The sequence below is a fragment of the Portunus trituberculatus genome, chromosome 47 (genome assembly GCF_017591435.1).
Source record: "Portunus trituberculatus isolate SZX2019 chromosome 47, ASM1759143v1, whole genome shotgun sequence".
NCBI lineage: Eukaryota > Metazoa > Arthropoda > Malacostraca > Decapoda > Portunidae > Portunus > Portunus trituberculatus.
The window spans coordinates 12381145-12408048 of NC_059301.1; the positions used below are offsets into that span (position 1 = coordinate 12381145).

General features: G+C 41.4%; 1 protein-coding gene across 4 annotated transcripts in view; it reads right to left on the reverse strand.

Moving 5' to 3' along the window:
* Window positions 1-2906: 2906 nt before the first annotated feature.
* The window catches only part of LOC123520575 (protein maelstrom-like), a 46473-nt gene continuing 22475 nt past the window's right edge, over window positions 2907-26904 (reverse strand). For all 4 annotated transcript variants that reach the window (XM_045282962.1, XM_045282963.1, XM_045282964.1 and 1 more), the window contains exons 2-10: window positions 24712-24970; window positions 23362-23542; window positions 22499-22642; window positions 15378-15514; window positions 9317-9395; window positions 8407-8546; window positions 8075-8265; window positions 7204-7345; window positions 2907-3552 (exon numbers count right to left, since the gene is read on the reverse strand). In XM_045282962.1, coding sequence (XP_045138897.1) covers window positions 8116-8265; window positions 8407-8546; window positions 9317-9395; window positions 15378-15514; window positions 22499-22642; window positions 23362-23542; window positions 24712-24840 — 960 coding nt within the window. In that variant the 5' untranslated portion in view covers window positions 24841-24970 and the 3' untranslated portion in view covers window positions 2907-3552; window positions 7204-7345; window positions 8075-8115. The remainder of the gene's footprint in view (window positions 3553-7203; window positions 7346-8074; window positions 8266-8406; window positions 8547-9316; window positions 9396-15377; window positions 15515-22498; window positions 22643-23361; window positions 23543-24711; window positions 24971-26904) is intronic.

Genomic DNA, 26904 nt, shown 5'->3' on the forward strand with positions numbered 1-26904 from the left:
GCGCTGCGGCAAAGGTGGGAACACGGCAGGTGTGGTTGAAGTGCCAGCGGTGGGGCAGGAAGGCTGGGACAGGTGAGGGCAGCGGCTGAGGAGGGCTTCGTCGCGCAGGCGTTGGTCTGGGGAGGTGGAGCCTGGCGGAACACAAGCCTGGGCTGACTCACCTCATCCGTGGCAGGCTCCCTTTGGGGTTGAGGCCTGACAGTGCAGAGGGTGGATTGGGCGTTGTTGTCACCCCTACAATTGCAGCAGCAAGGAGGGATTTTGGTGCCCTCCTTGATCTTATCCAGGCACTGTGCTGACTTATGGGGGCCAGCACAGTACCTGCAGCGAGGAGCAGACTGGCAGCGCCACTCCTTGCGTCCCCAGCGACTACAGTGGCGGCACAGGTCAGGTTCAGGTGGAAGAGAAAAAAAGTGGAACAAGTTTAACTAAAGATGATAAAGGCAAGAGACTAAAAATTATGTATACAAACATAGACGGGGTTTTATCAAGTAAATTAGAATTAAGAGATTACATAAAGAAAGAAAATCCGGATATTGTATGCCTGGCTAAAACAAAACAAAATAGACTTGGATAATAGGTATAATGTATGGAGAAGAGACAGAGTGGGTAAAGGAGGAGGAGGAGTCATGATAATGTTAAGGAAGGAGATAGTGATAAACCAAGTGGAATGTGGGGAAGGAAAAGCAGAAGTATTATATATGTTAAGATGCATATTAATAAAAAAAGAGTTAAATCATTGTAACATATGTGCCACCAAAAACAAATTCATGGACCAATCAAGAATATAAAGACATGATAGATGATACAATAAGGAGTCTAACGAGAATCGTTAAAGAAAGGAAAAAAAATTATATTAGTAGGAGATTTCAACTGTAAAGAAGTGGACTGGGAAAATTATGAAAGTGGTATGGGGGAAGAAGCCTGGGGAGAAAGATTCTTGAACCTAATGATAGACAATATGATGGACCATTGAGTAAAGGAATGCACAAGATTCAGAGGAAACGACGAGCCGGCGAGATTGGACCTAGCTTTTACAAGGGGTATACAAATGAATGATATAAGATATAAGTGCCCATTGGGAAAGAGTGACCATGTAATATTAGAAATGGATATAGAAGAGGGAAAGGAAGATAGAGACGATTCATACAAAGGAGACCGATTAAATTACAGAAAGGCTGATATTGAGAATCTCAAGATTTATTTTAAAAACGTAAACTGGGAGGAGATGGAAAACTCAGAGACGATGCAAAAGAAGTATAACTTATTTTTGGAAATATACAAAACAGGAGTCAGGGAATATGTCCTGAAATATAGACCTAAAGAAGAAGGACAAAAAGATTGGTTTAATGCAAGGTGTGCTAGGGCAAAGGAGAAAAGAGATGGAGCATGGAAAAGTGGAGGAGAAATAGAAATCCAGCAAATAAGGAAAACTTCAAGGCAGCAAGAAATGAATATGTTAAGGTGAGGAAGGAAGAGGAAAAAACTTTGAAAAGGACATTGTCGAAAAATGTAAGGAGCAACCAATATTGTTCTACAGATTCATAAACGGAAAAATTTGGCAAAAAGAAACAATAGAAAGGTTAAAGGGAGAGAACGGGATGGTAGAAGACCCAAAAAGTATGGCAGAACTGTTAGATAATAAATTCCAGGTGGTCTTTACTAAGGAATCCAAATTTGAAAGGCCACAGGGTAATAGAGAGACAGTCTATATGAGAGATTAAAGTAACCAAGCTTGAAATAAAAGAGTTAATGAAGGAACTGGATGAAGAGAAAGTAATGGGACCAGATGAAGTCTCAGGCAGAATACTGAAAGAATGTAGGGAAAAACTAGCAAGTCCTATATACATAATAAAATGCTCACACTCTCTCTCCTCCAACTTTTCCTCAGCCTCTGCATTACTTCATTCATTCTCTTTACTCCTTTAATTAATTCAAGAAGTTGATGGCTGTTGTATTCAGATTTGTTACAGCAGCCACTAACCAGCATATCCACTATTCAATTCTTAAGTAGCAGGGCAAGAAGTGTCTGCTCATCAATCGTCTTCTCCAGTACTTCAGGCACCCAGTCTCTTCGGCTGCAGGTTCCACTCCAGATCTTCCTTCACAGGTATGCAGTTTCACTCATCACCTCTGCCATGGCTTGCCACAACCTCATTCACACTTCATGCATCTTGCTTCAGACCACCTGTTGTTTCTACGCTCTCTCCAGCCTCTATGGCATGAGTTATGTACTCAAATGCATTCTGGTGCACATCATAATAATATAAAGTTGGGAACTTGAATTTGTTTGTTCCCCTTATCTTCACAGTGCAACCAAAAAACTAGTAGAATGCATAATGGAGATTAAATGAAAAGAGACTGTCTGGATGAATGACACATTACATACAACCACAATGTGGTAGACTTCTTGTCCTCACTTCCAAGGCAACACCAGTTTATTCCAGCCCCCATTACAACTATGTACTATGTAAGTACAAGTACTACTCACATCTCAAAGAACTACCTATTATTATTATGTACTAATCAGGGTTACTCTATTACACAATACTAAGGTACTGAAGATGTACCAACTACTACGAGTATTTACATACTACTTGTATGTTAAAAACTATCAAGCAGAGTTCTAGAGTTACTAGTGTAAGAAGAAAATCATGGAAATCTTGTAATAAGCCAGTGACATCTGACAGATCTTGTGTGTTGGCATCTACTTACCCTACCGTCATGCCCCTGATTTTCATAGAGTTGTCTATGACCAACATTTTGAGATAAAATGTAACTAATATCGTAGTCATTAACTACTCTTCCCACCTTACCAGCTTAAAGAGGAATGCAAGTATGGTACAGAAGTAAGCAGACATCCCAGCTTATTACTGTAACTTCAGGATACATTACCATATACAGTGTCAGACATAGCATGTATTCTTCACTTTAAAATAAAAACTACACATAAGTACTTGGAGACTGACCAAAATATTTTTCTAGTTAACCTGAATTGTAAACAGTGACTTGCATTAAAATCAAGTTTAAAAATCCAAACAAAAACAATACCAACTTAAAATTCAATGTTAGGCAATCCACTTAAAAATTAGTATCTTAAAACATTACAATATTAAGTGAACCTTTCCAATTCTTATATCAAATTATTACTATATTCACACACGGCTGACAACATTCTGGAGGCTATAATGCTTAGAACACAGGCAGGTGAGATGTGGGAGGTACATAACAGTACACTGCTTCCTGTCCCTTCCAACGAACACAAAACTAAACATGATGAATATTAAATTACAGCTTATGAAAAACTATACTTAACATAATTATCACATTCCTTGATTCAAGAATAGGAACACAAATAAAAATTTCAAAAGGTAATAAATTAAAATCATTCCCTTTAGTATTTGCTGTGTCTATTGAAAGTTTTAATTACTCGAAGTAATAATCAGGTGTATTCATCTATAGAAGCTTTGAGTCTCCAAGTCAAATAAGAAAAAGAATCATCAATAAAGTTCCAATGTGGGCCACAGGATAACATTCTCCATCTTCAGTTTTCTGTGTGGGAGATAAATAATACAGTAAATAACAGTATGAAACATTCACAATTCAAACTAAAACTTGAATGGTCATTAACCATTTTTCTGACATTAGGAAGGTCTATGGAGGTCAGAAGATTAACGATCCACAGTTTTCACTAGTTTAATTCCCCACATGAGTTTCTGAAACTATATAAAATCACCAAATAGTAAGCAGAATGAACAAGGAGATGCATCATGGTACTGAAAGGGTTAACAGTGATAGCTTCAATAAAACATAGTTAATGAACAATATGTAAAATGAACACCAGCAGCTACCTATCAGCTGTTGATTTTGTATTATTTGTTGGTGTTTTTGAGAGAGAGAGAGAGAGAGAGAGAGAGAGAGAGAGAGAGAGAGAGAGAGAGAGAGAGAGAGAGAGAGAGAGAGAGAGAGAGAGAGAATGGTTGGGAAAAGAGCAAAACAGTAACCCTGAGCTGCCTTTTCAGAAGCCCCTCATCATCATCATCATGGCAACCACAACCAAGACCACACCACAGCTGAAACCCATCCACGTGGTAGGATGGGCAGTAACGCTCCTCTGCCTGCCTACATAGTCCACCGTTAAGCCAGCACCAGGGAAAAACAGAAGACCAGCTGCCTCGACCACCACCTAACTGTTGTGTCGGCCAACGTGAGGGGTCTCCACACTAACCTTGCATCTTTATCTGTCTTCTACCGCTGTTTTCATGCTGTCTGCTCTTCTGAACTTGCTAACTGCATGCCTTCCCCCCTCCTGCGGCCTCGCTGCACAAGACTCTCTACTTCTTCTCATCCCTATTCTGTCCATCTTCCTAATGCAAGAGTTAACCAGTATCTTCACTCCTTCATTCCCTACACTGGTAAACTCTGGAACTCTCTACCTGTGTCTGTATTTCCACCTGCCTATGACTTAAACTCTTTCAAAAGAGGAGTGTCAAGACACCTCTTACGTTAACTGGACCCTCCTTTTAGACTTTCCTCTTAACAGGGCCTGGCAACCAGCGGGATTTTTTTTTCCAACACTTTGTTTACCCTTGGCCAGTGCCCTTGTAATGTAAAAAAAAAAAAAAAAAAAAAAACCTTGGTAACCTAACCCACAACTTTGTTCTCCGACACCAAGCAGATATTATTGCTGTCACGGGAATGTGGCTCAGTGGTGAGGTGGAGCCGATGTTTGGCAATATCCTGGACTAGACGAAGTGGGTAAGGAAGGACCATAAGCACTGGTTGGGCAGAGGTGTGACTGTCTGCTTTAAACACAGCCTCCAAAGCCAAGTAACTTAAGTAATGTTGAGACAAGGAATGGAGGCTTCATTCTTCAGTGTGGCATTAAAAGACAATACTGGACTCCTCCTGTGTGTCATGTACTGCCCTCCAGACAAGGATGTTCAATGCTGGATTTCCTACCAGAGGAACTGGACACCATGTCACAACTACATAAATTTTCCCACAGCAGGAATTCCCTTGTGTTCCTGGAGGACTACTTTTAAGGGAAAACCCTCAGTGATCATCAATGGACAGACATCATAGCCATCATCTATACAGGCCTCAGTGTTGGGCCTGATGCTGTGGAGTATACACATCAATGACCTCCTATGGCGAATACTGACGCTACTTGCTTACGCATGTGATTCATACAGTCCCCAGCTGCCTTCCCGGCAATCTCAGTATGGCTGCGCTTCAGAGGCCAGACACTTCCCCTCCAGGAACAAGTCAAAGTGCTGGGAGTAACGGTGAACTGTTGCCTGCACTTTGACCGCCATGATGGTGCTGTTGTCCACCAGGACTCCCTGCACGTCTCTAACCTGCATTGGATGGCAGGAAGCCTCGACTCCTGGAGCATCCTCACACTGTACAAGGCTCAGATCTGACCTTGTATGGAGCAGACACAGATGTCGAATGCCTCCACCCACATGCAGAGACTGGATGCCATGCAATGGCATGCTCTGCAGCTGGTGGGGAGGGATGGACAGCAGCAGGAGGAGCAGACAGGAGTCATTGGCAGGATGTGTCAAGCTCTACGTGCTGGAGGTGTCTCATCTCAGTGCATGGAGGCTTCCACCATGGGGTGATATGTGAGTGGGAGAGAGAGAAATAGAAAGACTCCCCCCCTCTCTCTCCTTCTCTTCCCCCCCACTTTCCCTCCCCTCCTCTTCTCCCCACTTTCCCTCCTCTCCTCCTCTTCCCCCCACTTTCCTTCCTCTCTTCTCCTTCCCCCACTTTCCCTCCTCTCCTCTTCTCCTCCCCTCCTCTTCTCCTCCCCCCACTTTCTCTCCCCTCCTCTTCTCCCTCCCATCCTTCTCCTCCCCCACTCTCTCTCTCTCTCTGTTCCTACCAGTATCCCACAGTGTAACTTGCAGACAACACACTCTACACATACAACAGTGGTGAACAACACATGCTCGACACAGTGTTTCACCAAGAGGAAGTAAATACTGGAATGCTTTACCTTCACAAATTATCCTATGTCTGAACAAAAAATCTTTCAAGTCAAAAAATAATCTGGAACATTTTATAACCCCTTCAGTACCATGACAAATTTTGATGTTCATTCTGCTTACTATATGGTGATGTTATACAGCTTCAGAAACTTATGTGAGGATGAAAATAGTGAAGACTGTGGCACCATTAATCTTCTGACTTCCATAGATGTTTCCTAATGTCAATAAAATTGTCTAATCACACCCCAAAATCCAAGTAAAAATTGTCTCAGTATTCAAGGGGGTTAATAAATACAATGTGTTGTGATTTGTTGATTTCTCAGTCATATTTGTTTGATATCCTGTTGTTACTCCTATTATTTTCTGCATGACTTTATACAAAATGTTGATATGCTATTGCTATTCATATTTTATGTATTACTTTTTATAATTATTAGCATTCTATTTGGTTCTTATATTGCTATGTGCATTACTTTTATACAAAAATGTTAATTTCCATGTATGTGTTTTTAAATAGTTATGGCCATATAGTCCAATGTTGTGCTTTCATATGTTACTCTTGGGTCCTTGTAGAGCTATGGCTTATTAGACATACTGCCTTTGGTCATGTACACATCATGTCCTAAAATGTATATTGTATGGCCTAATAAACATACCAATATCAATATGTTACTTACAATGCAAGCTTTGCTTTGTTCATTATAAGCAAGGTATTGCAGGGATGGAGTTTATCACTTAAGTGGAATGGTCAATACTTTTGGTTCCAAACTAGTGATAATCGATAAGCTAATTTTAGTTTTTTTGAACATAAGCATATTAAAGCTTTAACTTTTCAAAAGCAACAGAAGTTCTCATTAATGAAGAGACAAGATAAAACATATAATTTATAATTTTACCTAATCTTCTAAAGATAAAATAGATCTTATATCATATTAATAATTTTATCACGAATAGAAATCTTTATTTCACCGATTTATCAGTGAACTGGCAATGTATCAATTATATTATTGATTTACTGGTTATGGTGACCATCTTTTTTTATTGCACCCACTTAGGTTCATCTCAGCTACTGTCATATTTCATCATTAACTTTTGTCACACCCAAATAATTTTGCTCCCTCCTCCTACACATATAGTCCACTTTTCTCCCACTACTGCTACCAATCCCCACTCTCTCTGAGATAGAAGAAATATTGTGAATGCTTACCACCATGCTTTCCTCTCTGAGTTGGCTGTCAATATTTTGGGAGGAAGTCTGCACTACTTGAACTTGAACTCGCAGAATGTTTACCCTTCTGACCCACCAATGACCAGACATCACAGCTGGCACCCTCACCACAGTCAGAGTCCTGCAACAAGGTCAGACAAAGGTAATGCACAAGGTCAAAGCTGTTACATCTTTTTTTTCAATTCACCAGTAGGTTTGACCAATTCTAAGGACTCTTTACTCTTTATACATAATACTAGTTAAAAGTGCTACAACTGGGTTAATGTCATTAGAATTCTAAGTCTGTCAATGTACTATCTGTTCTTCTCTACATTAGTACTTAACAGCTCCATCAAGTAAATATAAACAGTTCTTGGACTGTGCTGTATGAAAAATGTTAGTGAGAGTAGTTATATTGTGCTGGTCAGGTTGTTTCCTTCAATATTCAATATCTAACACTCATCCACATGCAGGTTAATAACCACACAAAGTGAGAAAAGCTTGTGATCCCTTCCCTAATGCAGGTCACCATGATTCAGCTTAAGGAAAAAGGAAAGACTGGTATTTATCACCAAATCCTTGCTTTGTTGAGTCATTCAAGATATCCAAAATAAAAAAAATTATTTGAATTGCTGCAGATAACTTGCCTACTCTATTATTCAAGCTGCTCTGAAAGCAGATGGACATGGTGGTCATACAAAACATGAAATTAATTAATAGCCTTAAATTTTTGCATGTGTTCCATGCCAACCTTGTAATACTGAAATAATGATAATGTTTCTTTGTAATGGTTCTCATACAAACAAATGATATCAAGCACTATGGCTTCCAGTATTGCAACCCTCCACATGATGACATCCTAGAGCAGCACCTCCAGAGTAAGGCAGGCCATGCTGCTCTGCACTCCTCCTTTCAGCTCCATGTTGGAGGGTAGTGTTTCTTCTCCTGAGCCACCACCCCAAGCTTGCCAAGATCAATATACTGACACATGTAGTAAAACCAACGCCTTGCCGTGGAGAGAGTGCAGAACCTTGCAGAATCCATCTGGTTGGCCAGGTGCCACTGGAATGGAATGACAAATCACCCTTAGTAAGCAAGAAACTCTACTTCTTATCCTGGCACAACTCATCCAATATACAATACTTTCTTCACCTAACAAAATACTAGAAAAAATACATCAGCGACCAACACAAATGCACTCACAGGACAAGAAAGGTTTGGGTGGTAGTCCAGACCACACTCAGTAATCAATTCAGTAGCTACAGACAATGGGACAGGAACCATTACTGTTGAATACATGAACTGAAACAGCATGTCCAGGGAATATATCTTGTACTCCTTACCTGATGGGGAAAAAGTGTATATTAAACAATTGTCTTGGGAAATATACAGCTGCCTTGCCCATTAAAGTGAAAATCTTAAAAGTAAAAAAAAGATGACTAAAGCAATAAAATATTTGTCCATCTACTATGACAACTCTTCTTGGGCAATTCTTTTCTTGAAGATGAAAAGCATTTTTACTATTAAGAGAAAGCCTTCATTCACCACCCCTGTCACATCAACTATCTCTTCCTCCTGCCCAATGGTCACACAGCATCTGGGAATGAACCACTATCTTACAGTGGGACAACCTGATAAAGGATCTGGGAATAAACCACTATCTTACAGTGGGACAACCTGATATAGAAGGCACAATACACTTGTATGCCAAACAACACATTCATTTGTCACACTTGATTCACTTAACTGCCTTGCACATTCAGCTACTTAAAATGTGTGTTTTGTGCATCAACTATGATAGCCTTATGCATCAAATGTTTAGATTCATAATAGTTCCATGGTTCACAGGGTGATTGTGCTTAAAGTCCAATGAAGCTGTGTGGTGGTACTACCAGGTCAAGGCAATACAGCAGGAAAGATGCACCTCACTCAACATACTACCAGTGGTGGAATTCAAACATTACAAACTTTTTGTTGCCCTTGGCTGGCTTCCTTTCTTACATGGAGAGGAAAAAAAATAAATAAATAAATAAATAAATAAAATAAATTAATTAATAAAAAAAAAAAAAAAAAAAAACCTGCAGAACATCAAAGAATCAAGGACAAAAGCCACCTGTTATAGTCTCCATTATTTGCCTTGTCTGGTCCATCTCCTGGTGAAGGGTGTACAACGGCACACCCTTGTCCCAACCCTGGAGAGAGAGAGAGAGAGAGAGAGAGAGAGAGAGAGAGAGAGAGAGAGAGAGAGAGAGAGAGAGAGAGAGAGAGAGAGAGAGAGAGAGAGAGAGAGAGAGAGAATTAAAGCTTATCAAATAATATAATACAAACAATGAAACATATGTAAGAACATTATTGCCAAAAGTAATAAAACATGTCACATAAAAAAAAATAAATAAACACAAGAATAAAGCAATAAAATTCAGATTAATAAAAATAATGTTTGTATCAACTCTCACTAGGGTGCATCCTTACGTTACCCCTACACTCCCCAAGGTTAGAATGGCTGCTGCCTTAACATCCCCTCCCAGGCAAAGGCACATCCAGGGCATCAGGGGAATGACAGAAAATAATGGTTCTCCACCACTCACCTCCATCACTACCAAACACACCCTCCCTTCCTCCCTTCCACTATCTCTCGCCCCCCACCAAACACATCCTCCCATCCTCCCACCATCTCTCGTTCACTACGCTGCCACCACTCACTGAATATTTGAACATTCTACTTCATCTATTGACCTTTAGTTTTCAGATGCTTCATATTACTACTATGTATTCTATATCCAACTGGTTGCAATGTAAGTGATATTAGAGGAGAGGTAGGTCAGTTCAGTCTCATTAGTTGCTAAGGCTGTGTGTGTGTGATTTAGTTGCTGAGGCTGTGAGGCCAATGAATGAGTACTGGGACTGAACCTTTCCTCAGGGGTTGTGGACCTGGGCATCCTGCAGTGATCCTTCAGCTCCGCATGAAGGTGCCAGACCACTACCTAAGAGGCGAGGAACAACCCTCAACTGACACCCAGTACCCATTCACTGCTGGGTGGACAGGAGCATGAGTGTGAGGAGACTGCCCGTCTGTCTCTGCTCAGTCCTGGTGTTTGTATGTGTAATTCACCTCGGTCGTCTGCTGGTCACCTAACCAGTCTTCCCCATTATGGAGCGAGCTCAGAACTCATAGACCGATCTTTGGTTAGGACTGAGACCAAAACACACTACACACACCGAGACAGCGAGGCCACAACCCCTCGAGTTACATCCCATACCTATTTACTGCTAGGTGAACAGGGGCTACACATTAAGAGGCTTGCCCATTTGCCTTGCCGCTTCCCGGGACTAGAACCCGGGCCCTCTTGGTTGTGAGCTGAGCATGGTAACCACTACACTACGTGTGTGTGTGTGTGTGTGTGTGTGTGTATTTACCTAGTTGTAGTTTTACAGGGCCTGGGCTTTATGCTCGTGTGGCCCCGTCTCCATATCTACACTTATCCAATCTTACTTTAAAAGTGTGCACACTCGTTGCAGACACTACTTCTTCATCTAAACTGTTCCACGTCTCAATACATCTCTGCGGGAAACTATATTTTTTAATATCTCTCAGACATCTTCCTTTCTCAGCTTTTTACTATGCGATCTTGTGCTTGGATGTCATATTCTTCTCTCAGGATCAGTTTCTCATTATCCACTTGGTCCATTCCGTTGATCAATTTATAGACTTGTATCAGGTCTCCTCTCTCCTTCTTTGTTCCAAGGTTGGTAGATCCATAGCCTTTAGTCTCTCCTCATATGTCATCCCTTCAAGTTCTGGGACCATTCTTGTAGCCATTTTTTGTAGCCTCTCCAATTTCCTTATGTGTTTCTTTTTATGAGGGGTCCACACTACTCCTGCATATTCCAATCTGGGTCTTATTATAGTACTTATCAATTTCTTCATCATTTCTTTGTCCATGTAGTGAAATGCTACTCCAATATTCCTCAGCAAATTATATGTTTCTCTAAAAATTCTATCAATATGGCTTACTGGTTGATTGTTTTCTTCCATCGTCACTCCTAAGTCCTTTTCCTTTTGACTTTCTCCAGTTCTACTCCATCTCCCATCTTATAGATTCCCACAGGTCGTCTTTCACTCTTTCCCATTTCCATGACATGGCTTTTGTTCACATTGAATTCCATTTCCCACTTCTTACTCCATTCCCAGATCTTATTTAGGTCTTCTTGCAGTATTTCACAATCCTCCTTTTGCTTTATAACTCTGCACAGTTTCGTATCATCCGCAAACAAATTTATGTAGCTGTTCACTCCTTCTGGCATGTCGTTAATATAAATGAGGAAAAGTATTGGTGCCAATACTGACCCCTGTGGCACTCCGCTTTCTACTGCTCTCCACTTGGACTTCATATCTTTAACTACCGTCCTTATTTCTCTCCCCCTCAAATAATTTTCTATCCATCTCAATGTGCTTCCTTTTAAGCCACCCTTCTCCTCTAACTTCCATAGTAATCTTGCATGTGGCACTTTGTCAAACGCCTTTTTTAAATCCAAATAGATGCAGTCAACCCATCCCTCTCTCTCTTGTACTCTATCAACTATTCTAGAATAGAAACTCAATAAATTAGTTACACAAGACCGTCCTTTTCTAAAACCAAATTGGCTATTTGATATTAATTTGTTGTCTTCAAGGAACTCGATCCATTGTTTCTTTATTATTCTTTCACACATCTTGCATATTACACTAGTTAGTGATACCGGTCTGTAATTTAAAGGTTCTTCTTCCTTCCGCTCTTATATATGGGAACCACCTCAGCTCTTTTCCATTCTACTGGCACTGTTCCATTTTCTATTGAGCATTTTATGATGTTGTATATAGGACTTGCTAGTTCTTCCCTACATTCTTTCAGTATTCTGCCTGAGACTTCATCCGGTCCCATTGCCTTCTCTTCATCCAGTTCCTTCATTAACTCTTTTATTTCAAGCTTGGTTACTTTAATCTCTTTCATATAGATTGTCTCTCTATTACCCTGTGGCCTCTCAAATTTGGATTCTTTAGTAAAGACCTCCTGGAATTTTTATTTAATAGTTCTGCCATACTTTTGGGTCTTCCACCATCCCGTTCTCTCCTTTTAACCTTTCTATTGTTTCTTTTTGCCTAATTTTTCCATTTATGAATCTATAGAACAATTTTGGTTGCTCCTTACATTTTTCGACAATGTCTTTTTCAAGTTCTTTTCCTCTTCCTTCCTCACCTTAACATATTCATTTCTCGCTGCCTTGAAGTTTTCCTTATTTGTTGGATTCTATTTCTCCTCCACCTTTTCCATGCTCCATCTCTTTTCTCCTTTGCCCTAGCACACCTTGCATTAAACCAATCTTTCTTTCCTTCTTCTTTTGGTCTATATTTTGGGACATATTCCCTGACTCCTGTTTTGTATATTTCCAAAAATAAGTTATATTTGTCTTGCATTGTCTCTGAGTTTTCCATCTCCTCCCAGTCTACGTTTTAAAATAGTTCTTGAGATTCTCAATATCAGCCTTTCTGTAATTTAATCGGTCTCCTTTGTATGAATCGTCTCTATCTTCCTTTCCCTCTTCTATATCTATTTCTAATATTGCATGGTCACTCTTTCCCAATGGGCACTTATATCTTATATCATCATTCATTTGTATACCCCTTGTAAAAACTAGGTCCAATCTCGCCGGCTCATCGTTTCCTCTGAATCTTGTGCATTCCTTTACTCTCTAGTCCATCATATTGTCTATCATTAGGTTCAAGAATCTTTCTCCCCAGGCTTCTTCCTCCATACCACTTTCATAATTTTCCCAGTCCACTTCTTTACAGTGTGTGTGTGTGTGTGTGTGTGTGTGTGTGTGTGTGTGTGTGTGTGTAGTCACCCAGCCAGTCTTCCCCATCATGGAGCGAGCTCAGAGCTCATAGACACCCTGAATCAATTTTTCCCATAAGAATGTATTGAAATACCATTAATCCATTCCAGACCCAAAAAAAACTTTTGTCCATAAAACCCATTCAAAATAGACCTTTAATGTATGCATGACATGAACGAAATAATTATAAAAAGCCTAAATTGTTTGACTTACCTAAATGCTATCAAAATGATAATAAAATTAATAAAAAGAAAAGGTTATTTACTTGAGAGACTGGATGTTGATGGCATGATGGAATGGAGGAGAGGAGGATGGGGAGGAAGACAGACAAGATCCGAGAAGACAGTCATGAGAGAGGACTCTGGATGTGCAGCGTGCCAGAGCTACACAACACCTGTGTAGCGTCACAAGTCAGTGCCGTTATGTGGGGCCCCGTTATAGTAAACATCGGTGTAGGAAACATGGAAAGATTGCTGGTCTTCGTCCTTGCCTTTGGAAGACCCTTGCCGGCTGGGGATTGACTTCCTCATGCGTGTGGGAGCAAGTTTGGACTTCCAAGAAGGGAAGTTAAAGGTACGTGGCCAGGAAGTTCCTTTGATCCTTGGAGGTGATGCTCAGTGTGAGAGGAGTGGGCAGTAGGGCCGTGTTCCTTGCCAGGTGAGCGAGGAAACAGCTGCGATGGATGTGCCACAATCTGCAGTACCTGGACATGGCCAGGATGATGATGACAGCAACGCTGAGAGCCACCAGAGCAGCGAGGATAACGCCGAGAAAGCTACAGTAAAGCGAGCCAGTAACATCACCATGCCCAGGAAAAACAGGAGAAAATCGTGGTGGCACGGAGATTATGTTATGTAATATTTTTCGTATGTTCCTGTTTCTATTTTCTTTTGTGCTTATGTTTTGTTTTGTTGTTGTGTGATAGCCAGGTTGGCTATCACACAAATGGCTCGCTTGCCGGCAAGCCATTTAACCGCGTTCGTCCCCCGGGTCGATATATTGACTAATTTTTTGGTCGTCTCCCGAATTGTTCGTCCCCAGAGTCGTTCGTCAAGCAAGGTTTTACTGTACCTATTTACTGTTAGGTGAACAGGGGCCACACATTAAGAGGCTTGCCCATTTACCTTGCTGTTTTCCGGGACTCAAACCTGGATCCTCTCGATTGTGAGTCGAGCATGCTAACCACTACACTACGCTGTGTGTGTGTGTAATTCACCACGATCTCCTGCTGGTCACCCAGCCAGTCTTCCCCATTATGGAGCGAGCTCAGAGCTCATAGACCGATCTTCGGGTAGGACCGAGACCACAACACACTCCACACACCAGGAAAGCGAGGCCACAACCCCTCGAGTTACATCCTGTACCTATTTACTGCTAGGTGAACAGGGGCTACACATTAAGAGGCTTGCCCATTTGCCTCGCCGCGCCGGGACTCGAACCCGGCCCTCTCAATTGTGAGTCAAGCGTGCTAACCACTACACTACGCGGTGTGTGTGTGTGTTCACTACTACAACTCTTCCTCCCCCAATGCCACTGACTAAGCATTCTGCCTCACTTACTGGTCTTTAAGATATAGATGCTTCATGTTACTACCATTCTAATAGTATGTGTTGTATGGCATGAGGAGTCTTGCTCTAGATGACAGTAACCGATCACCACCTCAGCCAGCCACCGAGCCACCCAGCCTCTTGCAGCCATCCCTTCACCTCTCCCTGTACCCTGCCACCCACCAATAACTCTCACACTGCCTAAGATACACAATTATCATTATAGTTTGCATTATCATTATTATTATTGTTGATGTAGTTTTAATTGTAACCTAACCCAAAACTAGTAACTTTTGTACCATGCCATAATTTCCCTTGTATCTTATCAAATAAAAAGGCCAAGTTTTTTTATGATAAAGTGGGACTTTTCACTTTATTGTGCAAAAATAGGTTTCAATGGCAAACTGTAAAAATACTAAGATAATTAGGGGTGAAAAAATGAGGGTTCAATGTACTTGTATAAAGAGAAAAGAAATCCATACTCAGGATATTGTGAAAGTTAAACAACTGATCGTATATCACAACTCGGGAAAAAACACATTGTACAAGTAAAATTTCATATAATGGCAAATTGTACATTGGGAAATACCTCTACAACAATAGTTAGTTTATAGTCTCCTAAAACTCTTGTGAAGTCTCCTAAAACTGTATATACAATCAAGCAAGTCATGAAACAAGCTACTAAACAAGAGGAAGCACCAATTACTGAGAAAGATTGCTTAATACGCTTAACAGGAAACCAGAAGTACTCACATCCGACAAGAATTTTCTTATATTTTCAGCCATCTCTTCATGAGTCACTCCATGGCTGTTGTCTGGGTCTTGCAGCAAGTTGTGTGTGTCCTCAGAGTGTTTCTTTGCTGAGAAAGCGTAAGCCCGGGGAATCAAGGCTGTGGGCCAGAGGAAATGCAAACAATTTAAGCTCTGTAAAGGAGAAGGTGACCTTTAAAGCCAGGAGATGAGAGGGGAGGATCTTATAACAGAAAGAAAGGGAAGAGAAGACAAAGATAAAAGCACTAAGAACTATTTTTTTTTGTAGAAGGCCACTGGAAGAAAAACCACTCATTGCCAGTTTTTATATAGATGTCAGATAGATTGGAGGAAGAAAAAAGAAACAGGTTAAGTGTTTTGAATTTTCCTTCTTGAAAAGTTCACGTCACTGGAAAGAGGATATACCAAAGCAGTTCCAGAGTTCATCAGAGAAATGAATGAATGAATGAATGAGAATATTGGTTAACTCTTGAATTAGAAAGGTAGACAGAATGGGAGTGTGAGAAGAATGTCTTACTACTTTGGGAGACTATCTTGAGAAAGTACAAAGATGTGACAAAATGAGTCAGCAAGCCAGTTTCCACTCTGCCACATTCATAAAAGTACAGTAAAGTCATGAATCTTGATCAATCTCATCTTGATTGCACCACCAAGAACCCACGATTCACCATCTCGATCAAATTACGTGAATCTCGATAGATGCTGTTTTCCAATGGTTAATTATCTGCTTACTTAAAACAAACATGGCACATGGCAATGCAATTTTTTATTGCTCTCCCACCTACTGTCACTGCAAAAAGTGCTCCGTAGTGGGGTTACAATGTCACTCTTGGCTTACAGAAGCTCACAGAAGAGGTAATATGGGTATCCCCTGTGGACGGAGGACAATGTTGATAAACAAAACACTTACAGTAATCTGTGGCCTCTCTTCTCCTCTTGCTTACTTAAAACTTAATCTTTCCAATGAATAATATTTACAGCGACCAGTACAATATCGTTAGCGAGTCTCAGGACGAAGGGGATAACATCCCAAGGAATGGATTGTACTTATAGCAGCCAACTCACCAAACCCAGCACGTTAAAATTGTCTACTTGGCAACCTGGGTGCCATTCACCACGTTTCCCGCAGCCAATGGAAGGAAGCGAGAGGAGGGAGAATGCGAATCATGGACCACAACAGGGTGTTGTGAAAAACCAAGAAGTGAGAAACTCAATTCTCATAAGGACAGAAAGCCAAGAATTTCATTGCAATGGATGAACACTCTTGTTGGTTCTTGTCATAAACCACATTAATTCACAAATCATTCTCTCACATCCACTGTAGGAGTAACCATTGCATGTGTGCAGTGGTGTCCATGTTCATTGATCACAGAATCTGGTTACCCTGCTACTGCATGGTAATTAAATATAATCATGAGCTGCTGCAATTTACAACACAATGGCAAAAACATACAACTATGTGTGGCCACTTCAATAGACAAACTGCCACTGATTACTAGTCCATGGTGGAAAAAATATGGAGCAAAATGCACTTTGTAAACAGAGCTTTGATCTTGCTCAAATGGTTAACTCACCTGGTTGGCTACGCTTTAGCACTTTGTACTACATTTTTGGAGGTACTGGAGAAATGTAAGGGCAGCATAGTTCAAAAGGTACGCCAGTCAACTAGTTACTAGCATGGCAACAGAAACAATTATGAGGCATAAAAAGACTGAGTTGTGTACCTTTATGAAACATGGAGAAAAATTCAATGAGTATTAATGTTAGTGAAGTTAGCTATGAGCTAACATTGAAAAGACTTTTACGAAAGTGTAAGTTGTAAGAGAAGTAAAGAAATAGGGTAACTAGTCAGGGAATTTGTAAAGAAGTGGACCTAGAATATGATGCAAAGCTGATTTGTATGACCTGATAGATTTTTGTGCCACAACTTCGTCTGGTAGGGAGTTCCATATACTGGCACACCATAGTGAGAAGAATCTCCTCCTGGCCTCTATTGAACTGTGGGTGATCTGAATTTTGAATCTGTGTCCTCTTGTACCTTGAGAAGGTGCCACGGTAAATATTTCCTCGAGTGAGATATCACACTCTTTGTGGAAAATTTTCCAGTATTTGAGGTCAGCACGCAGTAGTCGCCCTTGGACTGAGTATAAGTCTAATATTCTGAGTTGCTCACCATATGGTACCTCAGACAGACCCTCAATGTGGCGAGTCCAGGTTCTTTGTACTGACTCCAGCAGATGAAGGTCTCCCGAGAAGCCTGTGTTCCACACACAGGAGGCATATTCTAGAATTGGTCGTATGTGAGTTTTGTAGAGAGTGATCATGAAGTCTTGGGATCTGCAGAGGGTGCTTTTGAAAAAAATTTGCCGACATTCCAGAGGCCTTGTTGGCAGTAGACCAAATGTGGTGATGGAATCTGAGACTGAAGTCTACTAGGACACCAAGGTCCTTGTGTTGGTCTACCATGGTGATGGGGAGTCCTTGGAGCAAATACTCTGACAACGCACCAATGCATTGCCAAGGCACTGTACCACGTTGTAGCCTTAACACTACACACTTGTCCTTATTGAGGTCAAGACCCCAAGAGGAAGCAACATCACAAATCTTATTTATGTCATGCTGACAGGACGAGGTTCCAAGGGCCAGTGATAGGGGGGTAGATGGGCTGTACTTCAAGTAAATCTTTAAGTCATTGGCAAAGATTTTACAGTTGTTCTGTATCGTGGATGGCAGGTGGTTAACATACAGTAGGAAAAGTAAGGGTCCCAGTACCGAGTCCCGAGGTACACCACTCTTTACATCCCTGTAGCTGCTTTTAACACCTGCAACAGATACACTCATGGATCTACCAAGTAGAAAAGAGCAAATCCAGCTTAACAGGTTGCCGGTGATACCAATGGTACAGAGTTTTTGGAGTAGCACTGAGTGGTTAACCACGTCAAAGGCTTTAGAGAAGTCAAATAGAATAACATCAACTACATTTCCAGTGTCAAGTCCAGAGGAGACAAAGTTGTAGGTAAGCAATAGTTGATCATCAGCTGTTCTACTGTGCCAAAAGCCAAACTGGTTGGGAGAGAGTAAAGCATTATGTTCAAGAAATGCATAAATATGTTCGGCCACAATCCTCTCTAATGTCTTGCAGCAGACTGAGGTTAGACTTATGGGTCTGTAGTTTAGAGGAGCAGAGCAAGATCCTTTATAAAAGATAGGCCGAACATCGGAGACTTTCCAAATGTCAGGGATGACGCCATCAGTTAGGCTAGTTGAGAAAATGATAAATATGGGATAAGCAAGAGATGGACAAGAATTAAGAAGTCTGGGATGTAGGTTGTCTGGTCCCATACTTGAGTTGGAGTCAAGAGATGCAAGGCCTTTAGACACACATTCACATTGTCAATGTCTGGTGGGGAAAAGGATTTGGGCAGCTGTCTTTGAAGACATAAGAGAAACTGTTCACAAAAATTTTGGCCATAGCACCACAATCTTCTACTATAGTCTGACCAGCCTTAATTTACGGCCATGGGGGCGAGCGTCTCTGTACAGTGTTGCCACGTTTTCACTACTGTTCTGTTAATCTCTCTCTCTCTCTCTCTCTCTCTCTCTCTCTCTCTCTCTCTCTCTCTCACTAAAGAATCAAAGGTAAGCAGAGTCATTTATAATTGTCATATATATATATATATATATATATATATATATATATATATATATATATATATATATATATATATATATATATATATATATATATATATATATATATATATATATATATATATATATATATATATATATATATATATATATATATATATATATATATATAGTGAGTGGCACGAGGTCAGTCACGTCGCCACCACAATGTGTCAAGGCCACCAGCTGGGTGTGGAAGAGTTGCCGCTCACAAGTGAAAAATGCTTTTTTTTTTCACTTAGGTATTGGCATATACCTACTATTTTGTAAAAATAGAAACTACACATTAGCTTGGCTTACGAATTATGAATGCGATTATGCCTCACCCTTGAAATTACTGTAAAAGCCAGTAAATGTGAGCATTTTATCTTATAATTATAGCAACATCTGGTACTACAAGGTGAGGCTATTCGGCCTGGCCAGGCTGGGTTCATCAGTATTGCCGCCACTCACAAGACTTCTACTATTTTTTTTTTTACTTTGGATAATAGATTATTTCTTTTTTCCATGTTCATTACCTTATATCTGTAACGCTGATATTATTACACACCCTAAACATACGCTAAGTACCATTATAAGTTACTACAGTTGATATCAGCAACACTGTTGAATATGTATGCCATGTTTGTATGGTACTATATAGTTTTTTATGCATATGATGGTTACTGTTGATTCAGCCATCTATATACACAAGTCGAAATTTTATACATCTGAATTGATGGTACTTGCGATGCCTTGTACACCAATAACTTCCATTTCACATCGCATTTTTTAGAAACGTGGCAGAACTGTAGAGTTCCCCTCGCCCCCCCACAGCCGTAAATTAAGCTCGGTCAGACTATAGTGAACCATCAGGATGTGATAGGGGGCCCACGGAGGGAGCACCTACTTTTTTGTTACGAGTGTACTGATGAAAGGCTTTTGGATTTCTTTTAAGCTTATCCATGAGAGTCCTTTCGTAAGCTATCTGGGAGTAGATAAAGTAGTTTCTGTATTGGCGATTGATAATGTAGTAGTTTTCCAAGGCCTGAGTGCATTGTTGGGAGTGGTGCCCAAAGAATCTTCTGGTAGACTTGAACAGCTGCCAGGCTGTTGTTCTGTTTTTCTTTAAAGCAGTAGGAGGACTGAGGGGAGAGCTTGGACTAAGCTGCTTGCATAGAGGAATATAAGAGTCTATGAGAGGAGTGAGGATTTGCAAAAGTCTAGTGAACTTTGCATCTACTGAGAGATGGCAAAACTCATAGTCCCAGTCAACCTGTGATACGTGATTGTCTATTATTTTGTACTTTCCTCTTTCCCAGGCTCTCTTTTTAATGCAAACGTTGCCATCTTGAGAAGTGTTGAATGTGAAATGGTAGGTGAACTTGATGGGGACATGTCCACAACCAGGCAGGGGACAGAGCGACTCAACACTCCCTATTCTGTCTGTTTCCGTAGACAAAATTAAATCAAGGGTGTTTCCAGAGGGTGTAAAGGTGGGAAAGTCAACCCACTGATGGAGGCCAATAGTGTTAAAGCAATTTGTAAAAGCTAGAGTTAGCGGATCATAGTCTTGGAATAAGGCATCTTCATTAGACCAATCAATAGCTGGCAAGTTGAAATCACCCAGTATAAGAACTTCCTTGCCTGTGCAAAACTGTTCTAAGAGATTAATCAATGCTGTATTGTCATTTTGAGTATTTGACGATGATCGGTATACAACAATTATGTAACATTTGAGGGAAACTAGGTGCACTATGTGAGTATTGGGACAGTTGCTATCAATGGAAATGAAGGGTATATTGTCTCTAATGTAGAAACATACACCATGTTTTCGAACATCTCCAACAACGTCAGTGCGGGCTATTGGATGAGTTAGAGTTAGGAATGCTTGGTAGAAGCCAGGACTCTGTAATTATCATAATATCTATATCACAGTCATGCATGAGATCAGTTACTTTGTTAACCTTATTTACTAAACTATTTACATTGCACAGACCCACTTTAAGCGTAAGATATTTTTCGAAAGTTGGTCGTTTGTTTGTTTGGTTCACTCTGTAAAAAATCAGAAGAGACTGCTCGGTCAGCCCTGTGGTCTGGAGTATTGTCTTGTGTATCCTGGGCAGGAGTACCAACAGTGGATGAGCTAGATGCCCCAGCCTGTGGGTGAGAAGCACTACCAGGGTATCCAGCAGGTGCTACCGCAGACTCACGGGTAGATGTATCAGGTGCTGAAGCTAGCTGGTCTTGGAGACCACTGCTAGCTCTAGCTTGTCGACATCGGGCCAAGTCCTGTCGCTGGGCATAAGTGAGGTCTCTACTGATGAAGATTCCAACAAACTGAGAATCTTTCAGGTTCTTGGCCTTATCAAGTAGAGATTTCCTGACTTCAATGTTAGGGACATTCAACCTATAGAGTTTTCTCTCTCTATTGATGCATTTTAGGTCAGTAAAATCTACAAGGTTTTCTAGCAGATATCGGGTCACAATGGTGAAATGCTGTTTGAAAACAGTTATCTGGGGCATCAATACCACGTACGATAAGGGAATTTACTCTCTTCTGTCTTTCATTCATTTCACGAATTTCTTCTCTGATCAGTCTCCTAGCATTATTATCAGTGTTGTTAGCTGGGTCGGTGGTGGGGTTTGCGGGAGACACTGATGACTAGGGGAGTGAGGCTGGAGAGGTTAGGCTCTTAACCTTAGCTGACAAAGTGTGCACAGATTCACATAACTTCTTCACAGTTTGTAACAGCTGTTTAAAGGCTGGATTGTCTATTCCTGATGCAGGACTTGTACATCGGCATTCTGTGCAAATATATGCAATGGCATCACCACCGAACTGTGCTATCCCCCTAACCAGTTCATCAGGCAGTCCCAAACACATGCCAGACGGGCAAAACCAATTGGTACAGCAATCACACCCAATGCAGTCATCTCCTACAATTTGGTTGCAAGTAGCAAAACGGTCATCAGCACTAGGGTTAGTAGGGTTATTAGCAGTGGGGTGCCTATCTAGCTGTGAAGGCAGTGTAGAAGAAAGTTGGGGGTTGCCTGTAGGTGTCCAGCCATTACCGCCGCCGCGACCGCGACCTCTATTTCCTCTACCTCCACGTACCATTATGGTATTTACTTGCGCTAATGGCTAGTGATCACCAACCAGGTGCTGAGAAGTAGCTCTAGTCCTAGATGGGCAGATGAGTAATGGCTGGTAACAGATAGGACGGAGCACAACAAAACACGTCTGTCTCCACCGACCGCCAACACCACTTCACTCCGAGAGCGATAAGTTGTACTCATTTCATCACAGAGCCAGTCATTTGTCTCAGCCAGTTAGGAAATGGTTCTAACATATAATACATGGCAAAGTGACTTGCTCTTGTGATATATTATGACAATAAGGTGAGAAAATTAAACAAATCTTAGCTACTTACCTTTGGCTGTTTCATGAAACTCCCTCATTATGCCACAATTGAAATTAAACTGCAGGATGCTCAGCTCAGCAGGGACATAATAGTACAAGTCAGTGTTAACATAGAAGTTGGTGCTGACGATGAAGAAAGTAGCCTGGTGCAGCGCTGGAAGAGAAGAACTCAGAATGTCTTATGTTTTTTTTTTTTTTTTAAACAAGAACACTGCCAGTGGGATCATTTACTCAAAGGATTGTATGCACAAGTTATCTTCTTGATGATTGATGGCTATGACTAAGAAAATGGTACCAGGTAATATCTGATGCCTGAGTGGAAGCATCCAAAGAATTTTAGTTGTCTATTCGTTACACACAATATCAAAAATGGGATTTGTGAATCAGGATCTTATAAAGCTGTAAAAATACATTTTCTACCCTTCACCTGCATAAATCTATTGAGCCTATTAATAAGGAAGTCATTAACCACAATATCCAATTCTTTTGCTGGACTATAACTGAATTTTTTTCCCCCCCACTTCTTTCATGTAATCCCTACCACTACCTTTCCACAACACACACATTATTCCAGTGGTGGAACTTATTGTCCTTGGGGCCCCAGTGCAAGATCTTTGGACAAACCCTTTAATGTACACTTGAATAACCACAACTCACGCAGGACAAGAGTCTTCAACTGAACACACATTGTCATTAACGGTGCAAAAATGAGAGGATTTCTAATAACACTCCTCCCTGACATCACAATGGGCCCGGTGGTGCCAGGAATGGCCTGAACTGGGCCCTCAGACATGACGTGGCCCAGTGCAGCTGCACTGCCTATAGCTATGCCCCTGCATTATTCACTACTTTACCATGTCCAATACCACTCACCTTGTCCAACATGATAAAAGTCCACCATTTCTGCTATGCTCTTCTTCATCTCCTCTGCCTGCCTTCTCTCATCCTGAGCCTCTTCCTCATGCTGACGCAGAGGAATGCCACGACAGTCCAGCTTCTCTCGATTTTCGCCACACATCATCCTGTACTTGTTCTTCTTGGAGTCTGGCAGTGCCTGTCAGTGGTAACTGACCACATGTTTACACTGTCTCACACACTTACACCTCTAAATTCTACTCTGACTTTAGTCATTGTACCACAAGGAAAACAAGAGCTGTACCCAATTTAGTAATTTTTTGTCAGTACAAATTATATTTTCTACCTTCAGAAGGCTATATATTACAGCAATTACTATGGGTACTTAGGAATCCTCATGTCATATACTTAATTGATGTATATACCAAGTAGCACCAATAAACTGGACTAATAGGTATATACTGACTTAACAATAAAATATTTATTTCAACTTTTGTTACATAATTCAAAATCTTCATCGTTATGACATCAAATATGTATGGATATGACATTAAGTTATAAGAAGCACTTTTATAATTATTTTACTGAGGGATCAAGAAATCTGAAGAAGTCACGTGTTTTTAAGTACAAACTCCACAGCCCTGAAACAAACGGTGCCGCTGAGAGGCAGGAAAAAAGTCACTGAGTAATATTTAGCGAAAGCAATGTTAAGACACGATATACAGACGTAAAGAAGAGGTTGCAGTAAGGCACAAGAGTATAATTTTTGAGGTCTCACGTTAGGTTAGATTATGCTTGGTGAGGTTAATGTTGTATTGTGGTTGAGGGTCTAGGTTAGGTCAATGTCCTAGTGAGGGCGAGATGTCTAAGGAGGCTAGCAGTCGCTATAATTTTTTTTTGTTTTTCAAGCTTTTAGGGGAGATGTGGACTTACTATCTACAAATAAACCCCAACACTAAAGAGATAAAATCGACGAAAATATAGAAATAAAACAATGATCGACTGTAGAATTCTGAGCACTGGCTGTCCAAGTAGAGTTGTTGGTAGGAAGCGTTGTAACACTATTCCCTGATATCCGCCGCCTCCCCCTCCCTCTCTCTTCTCTCTAACCAACCAAAACTTATGTATTCCTCTCTTTTGTTACTCCAAAGCAAACAAGTTACCTTAAGGAGGGCGCCGCATGAAGCCTCGGACCCATGAATTGAACAGCCTCGGTATGCAACGTTACGAGACTCCTGACGTTAAACACAGCTACCTTCACCTATCCACCTTCACCTCCCCGAGCCTTGCGCCGCTTATATGTAGAGAACATCTAGAGACTGATCCAGAAGTAAGCAATGTCCAAATACGAAGTACACGTATATTTACCTCCCAATCTGCCTTGACATGTTGAGGCATCTCGGCCATGGTCACTGTTCTTTTCAGTCTCATCTCTATCTCAGGCTTCCTCTCGTTCATGTAGTGGTAGAAGGCATTGCGCTTCTTACTCTTCCCCATGGTGGCCTCTTATGGTGCGCAGGGAGCCAAGGGTCAACACCAATGAGATCTGTCAGTCTTCTGCTCTTTGTTCAGTGTCAGCTGCTCCACGTGGCGACTGGGCTGGCTTTGCTTGGCAGAGCTGCGGCGTCTGGAAGAAGTTGCTCTTTTAAAACGGGACTTTTTTATCTTTATTCGTTCTTGTAATATTCGCTGTTAATCTCTATCTATTTATTAATTTATATGCCTTCTTATATGGCTTAAAATTCTACGTTGTTTAATTTGGGTGTATTTTTTTTTTTTTTTTGTTATTGTTGAATGTAATTATCTACCCAAGTCTCTATTTTCCCATATACCTAGAGCTCTCTCTCTCTCTCTCTCTCTCTCTCTCTCTCTCTCTCTCTCTGTACTAGTATATGGTTCGCACTACAGCAAATAATAATTCAAGTCCTCATTTTTCCATGGAACGAAATCAACAGAATCAAGAGTACAGGGTTGCCTGATTGCATAAGATTGAAGAATCGTCCATTACTATTTCTACAACAGCCATTCCCTTCCAACACTTACTCGCTCTGATATGCAATCCACTAAACTTAACAACAGGCATCAATTACAGGTGGAGGGGCAGTGATGAGGGGCTTGTGGAGAGCTCTGGTGGAGCATGCACTGGCTAGCTGTGTATACGTCTGAGTTCGCCTTTCCTATGGGAGAAATGTCGGTTTTCTTGGTCATGTGGAAGAAATGGAATGTGGAGAGATGGACCGGAAAAAAATGTTGAGGGTTTTGAGATGTAAAAAGTCAATCGATGTGCAAAGTTTGCCATGTGAAGTGTAAGGTAATTTAAGATGATTGATCCTGTGCTAACTTAACGTGAATAAACTAAACCAAACACACACACACAAACATCATTGTTGGCCATAGGTTGGGCAGGGTAGAAAGGAGCCACAAGTGATAGATAGAGCCAGAGCTCCTCAGCAGCATACGCACGCACGCACGCACGCACAGACGCGCACACACGCGCGCGCACGCACGAACGCACACACGCCCGGTAGCTCAGTGGTTAGATCGCTGGCTTCACAAGCCAGAGGACCGGAGTTCGATTCCCCGGCCGTGTGGAGATATTTGGGTGTGTCTCCTTTCACGTGTAGCCCCTGTTCACCTAGCAGTGCGTAGGTACGGGATGTAAATCGATGAGTTGTGACCTTGTTGTCCCAGTGTGTGGTGTGTGTCTCAGGCCTATCAAAAGATCGGAAATAATGAGCTCTGAGCTCGTTCCGTAGGGTAACGTCTGGCTGTCTCGTCAGACTGCAGCAGATCAAACAAACAGTGAAACTCACAAGCACGCGCGCGCGCACACATACGCACGCAGGCACGCACTCACGCACGCACATACAGTATAAAACGAAAAATAGGGCAAAATACACACACACACACACACACACACACACACACACACACACACACACACACACACACACAGAGTATCACCATCTATAAAACGAAAAATAGAGCAAAACACACACACACACACACACACACACACACACACACACACACACACGGCATCGCCTAATGTGTTATGTTCAGTAAAAAAAAAATAAAAAAAAAACGAAACACACACACACACACACACCATATATCAAATAAAAAAAAAAAACAGACCAACACACACACACACACACACACACACACACACACAGTGTTGATGTGGTCTCAGTCCTACCTGAAGATCGGTCTATGAGCTCTGAGCTCGCTCCGTAATGGGGAAGACCGGCTGGGTAACCAGCAGGCGACCGAGGAGGTGAATTACACACGAAGATCGGTTTATGAGCTCTGAGCTCGCTCAGTAATGGGGAAGGCTGGCTGGGTGACCAGCAGACGACCGTGGTGGGGAATTACACACACACACACACACACACACACACGATATAACAGTAAATCATATTAGATATGGACGAAGATAGCCATGCAGGAAGGGAAGACATCTGAGAGGCTCCCGCCATGGCGTTACGGCCCGGCCGGGTAGGGCGATGACGTCACTACCTGGCCCGGTGGTCTGATGACGTCACAGCCCTGGCCTGGCCT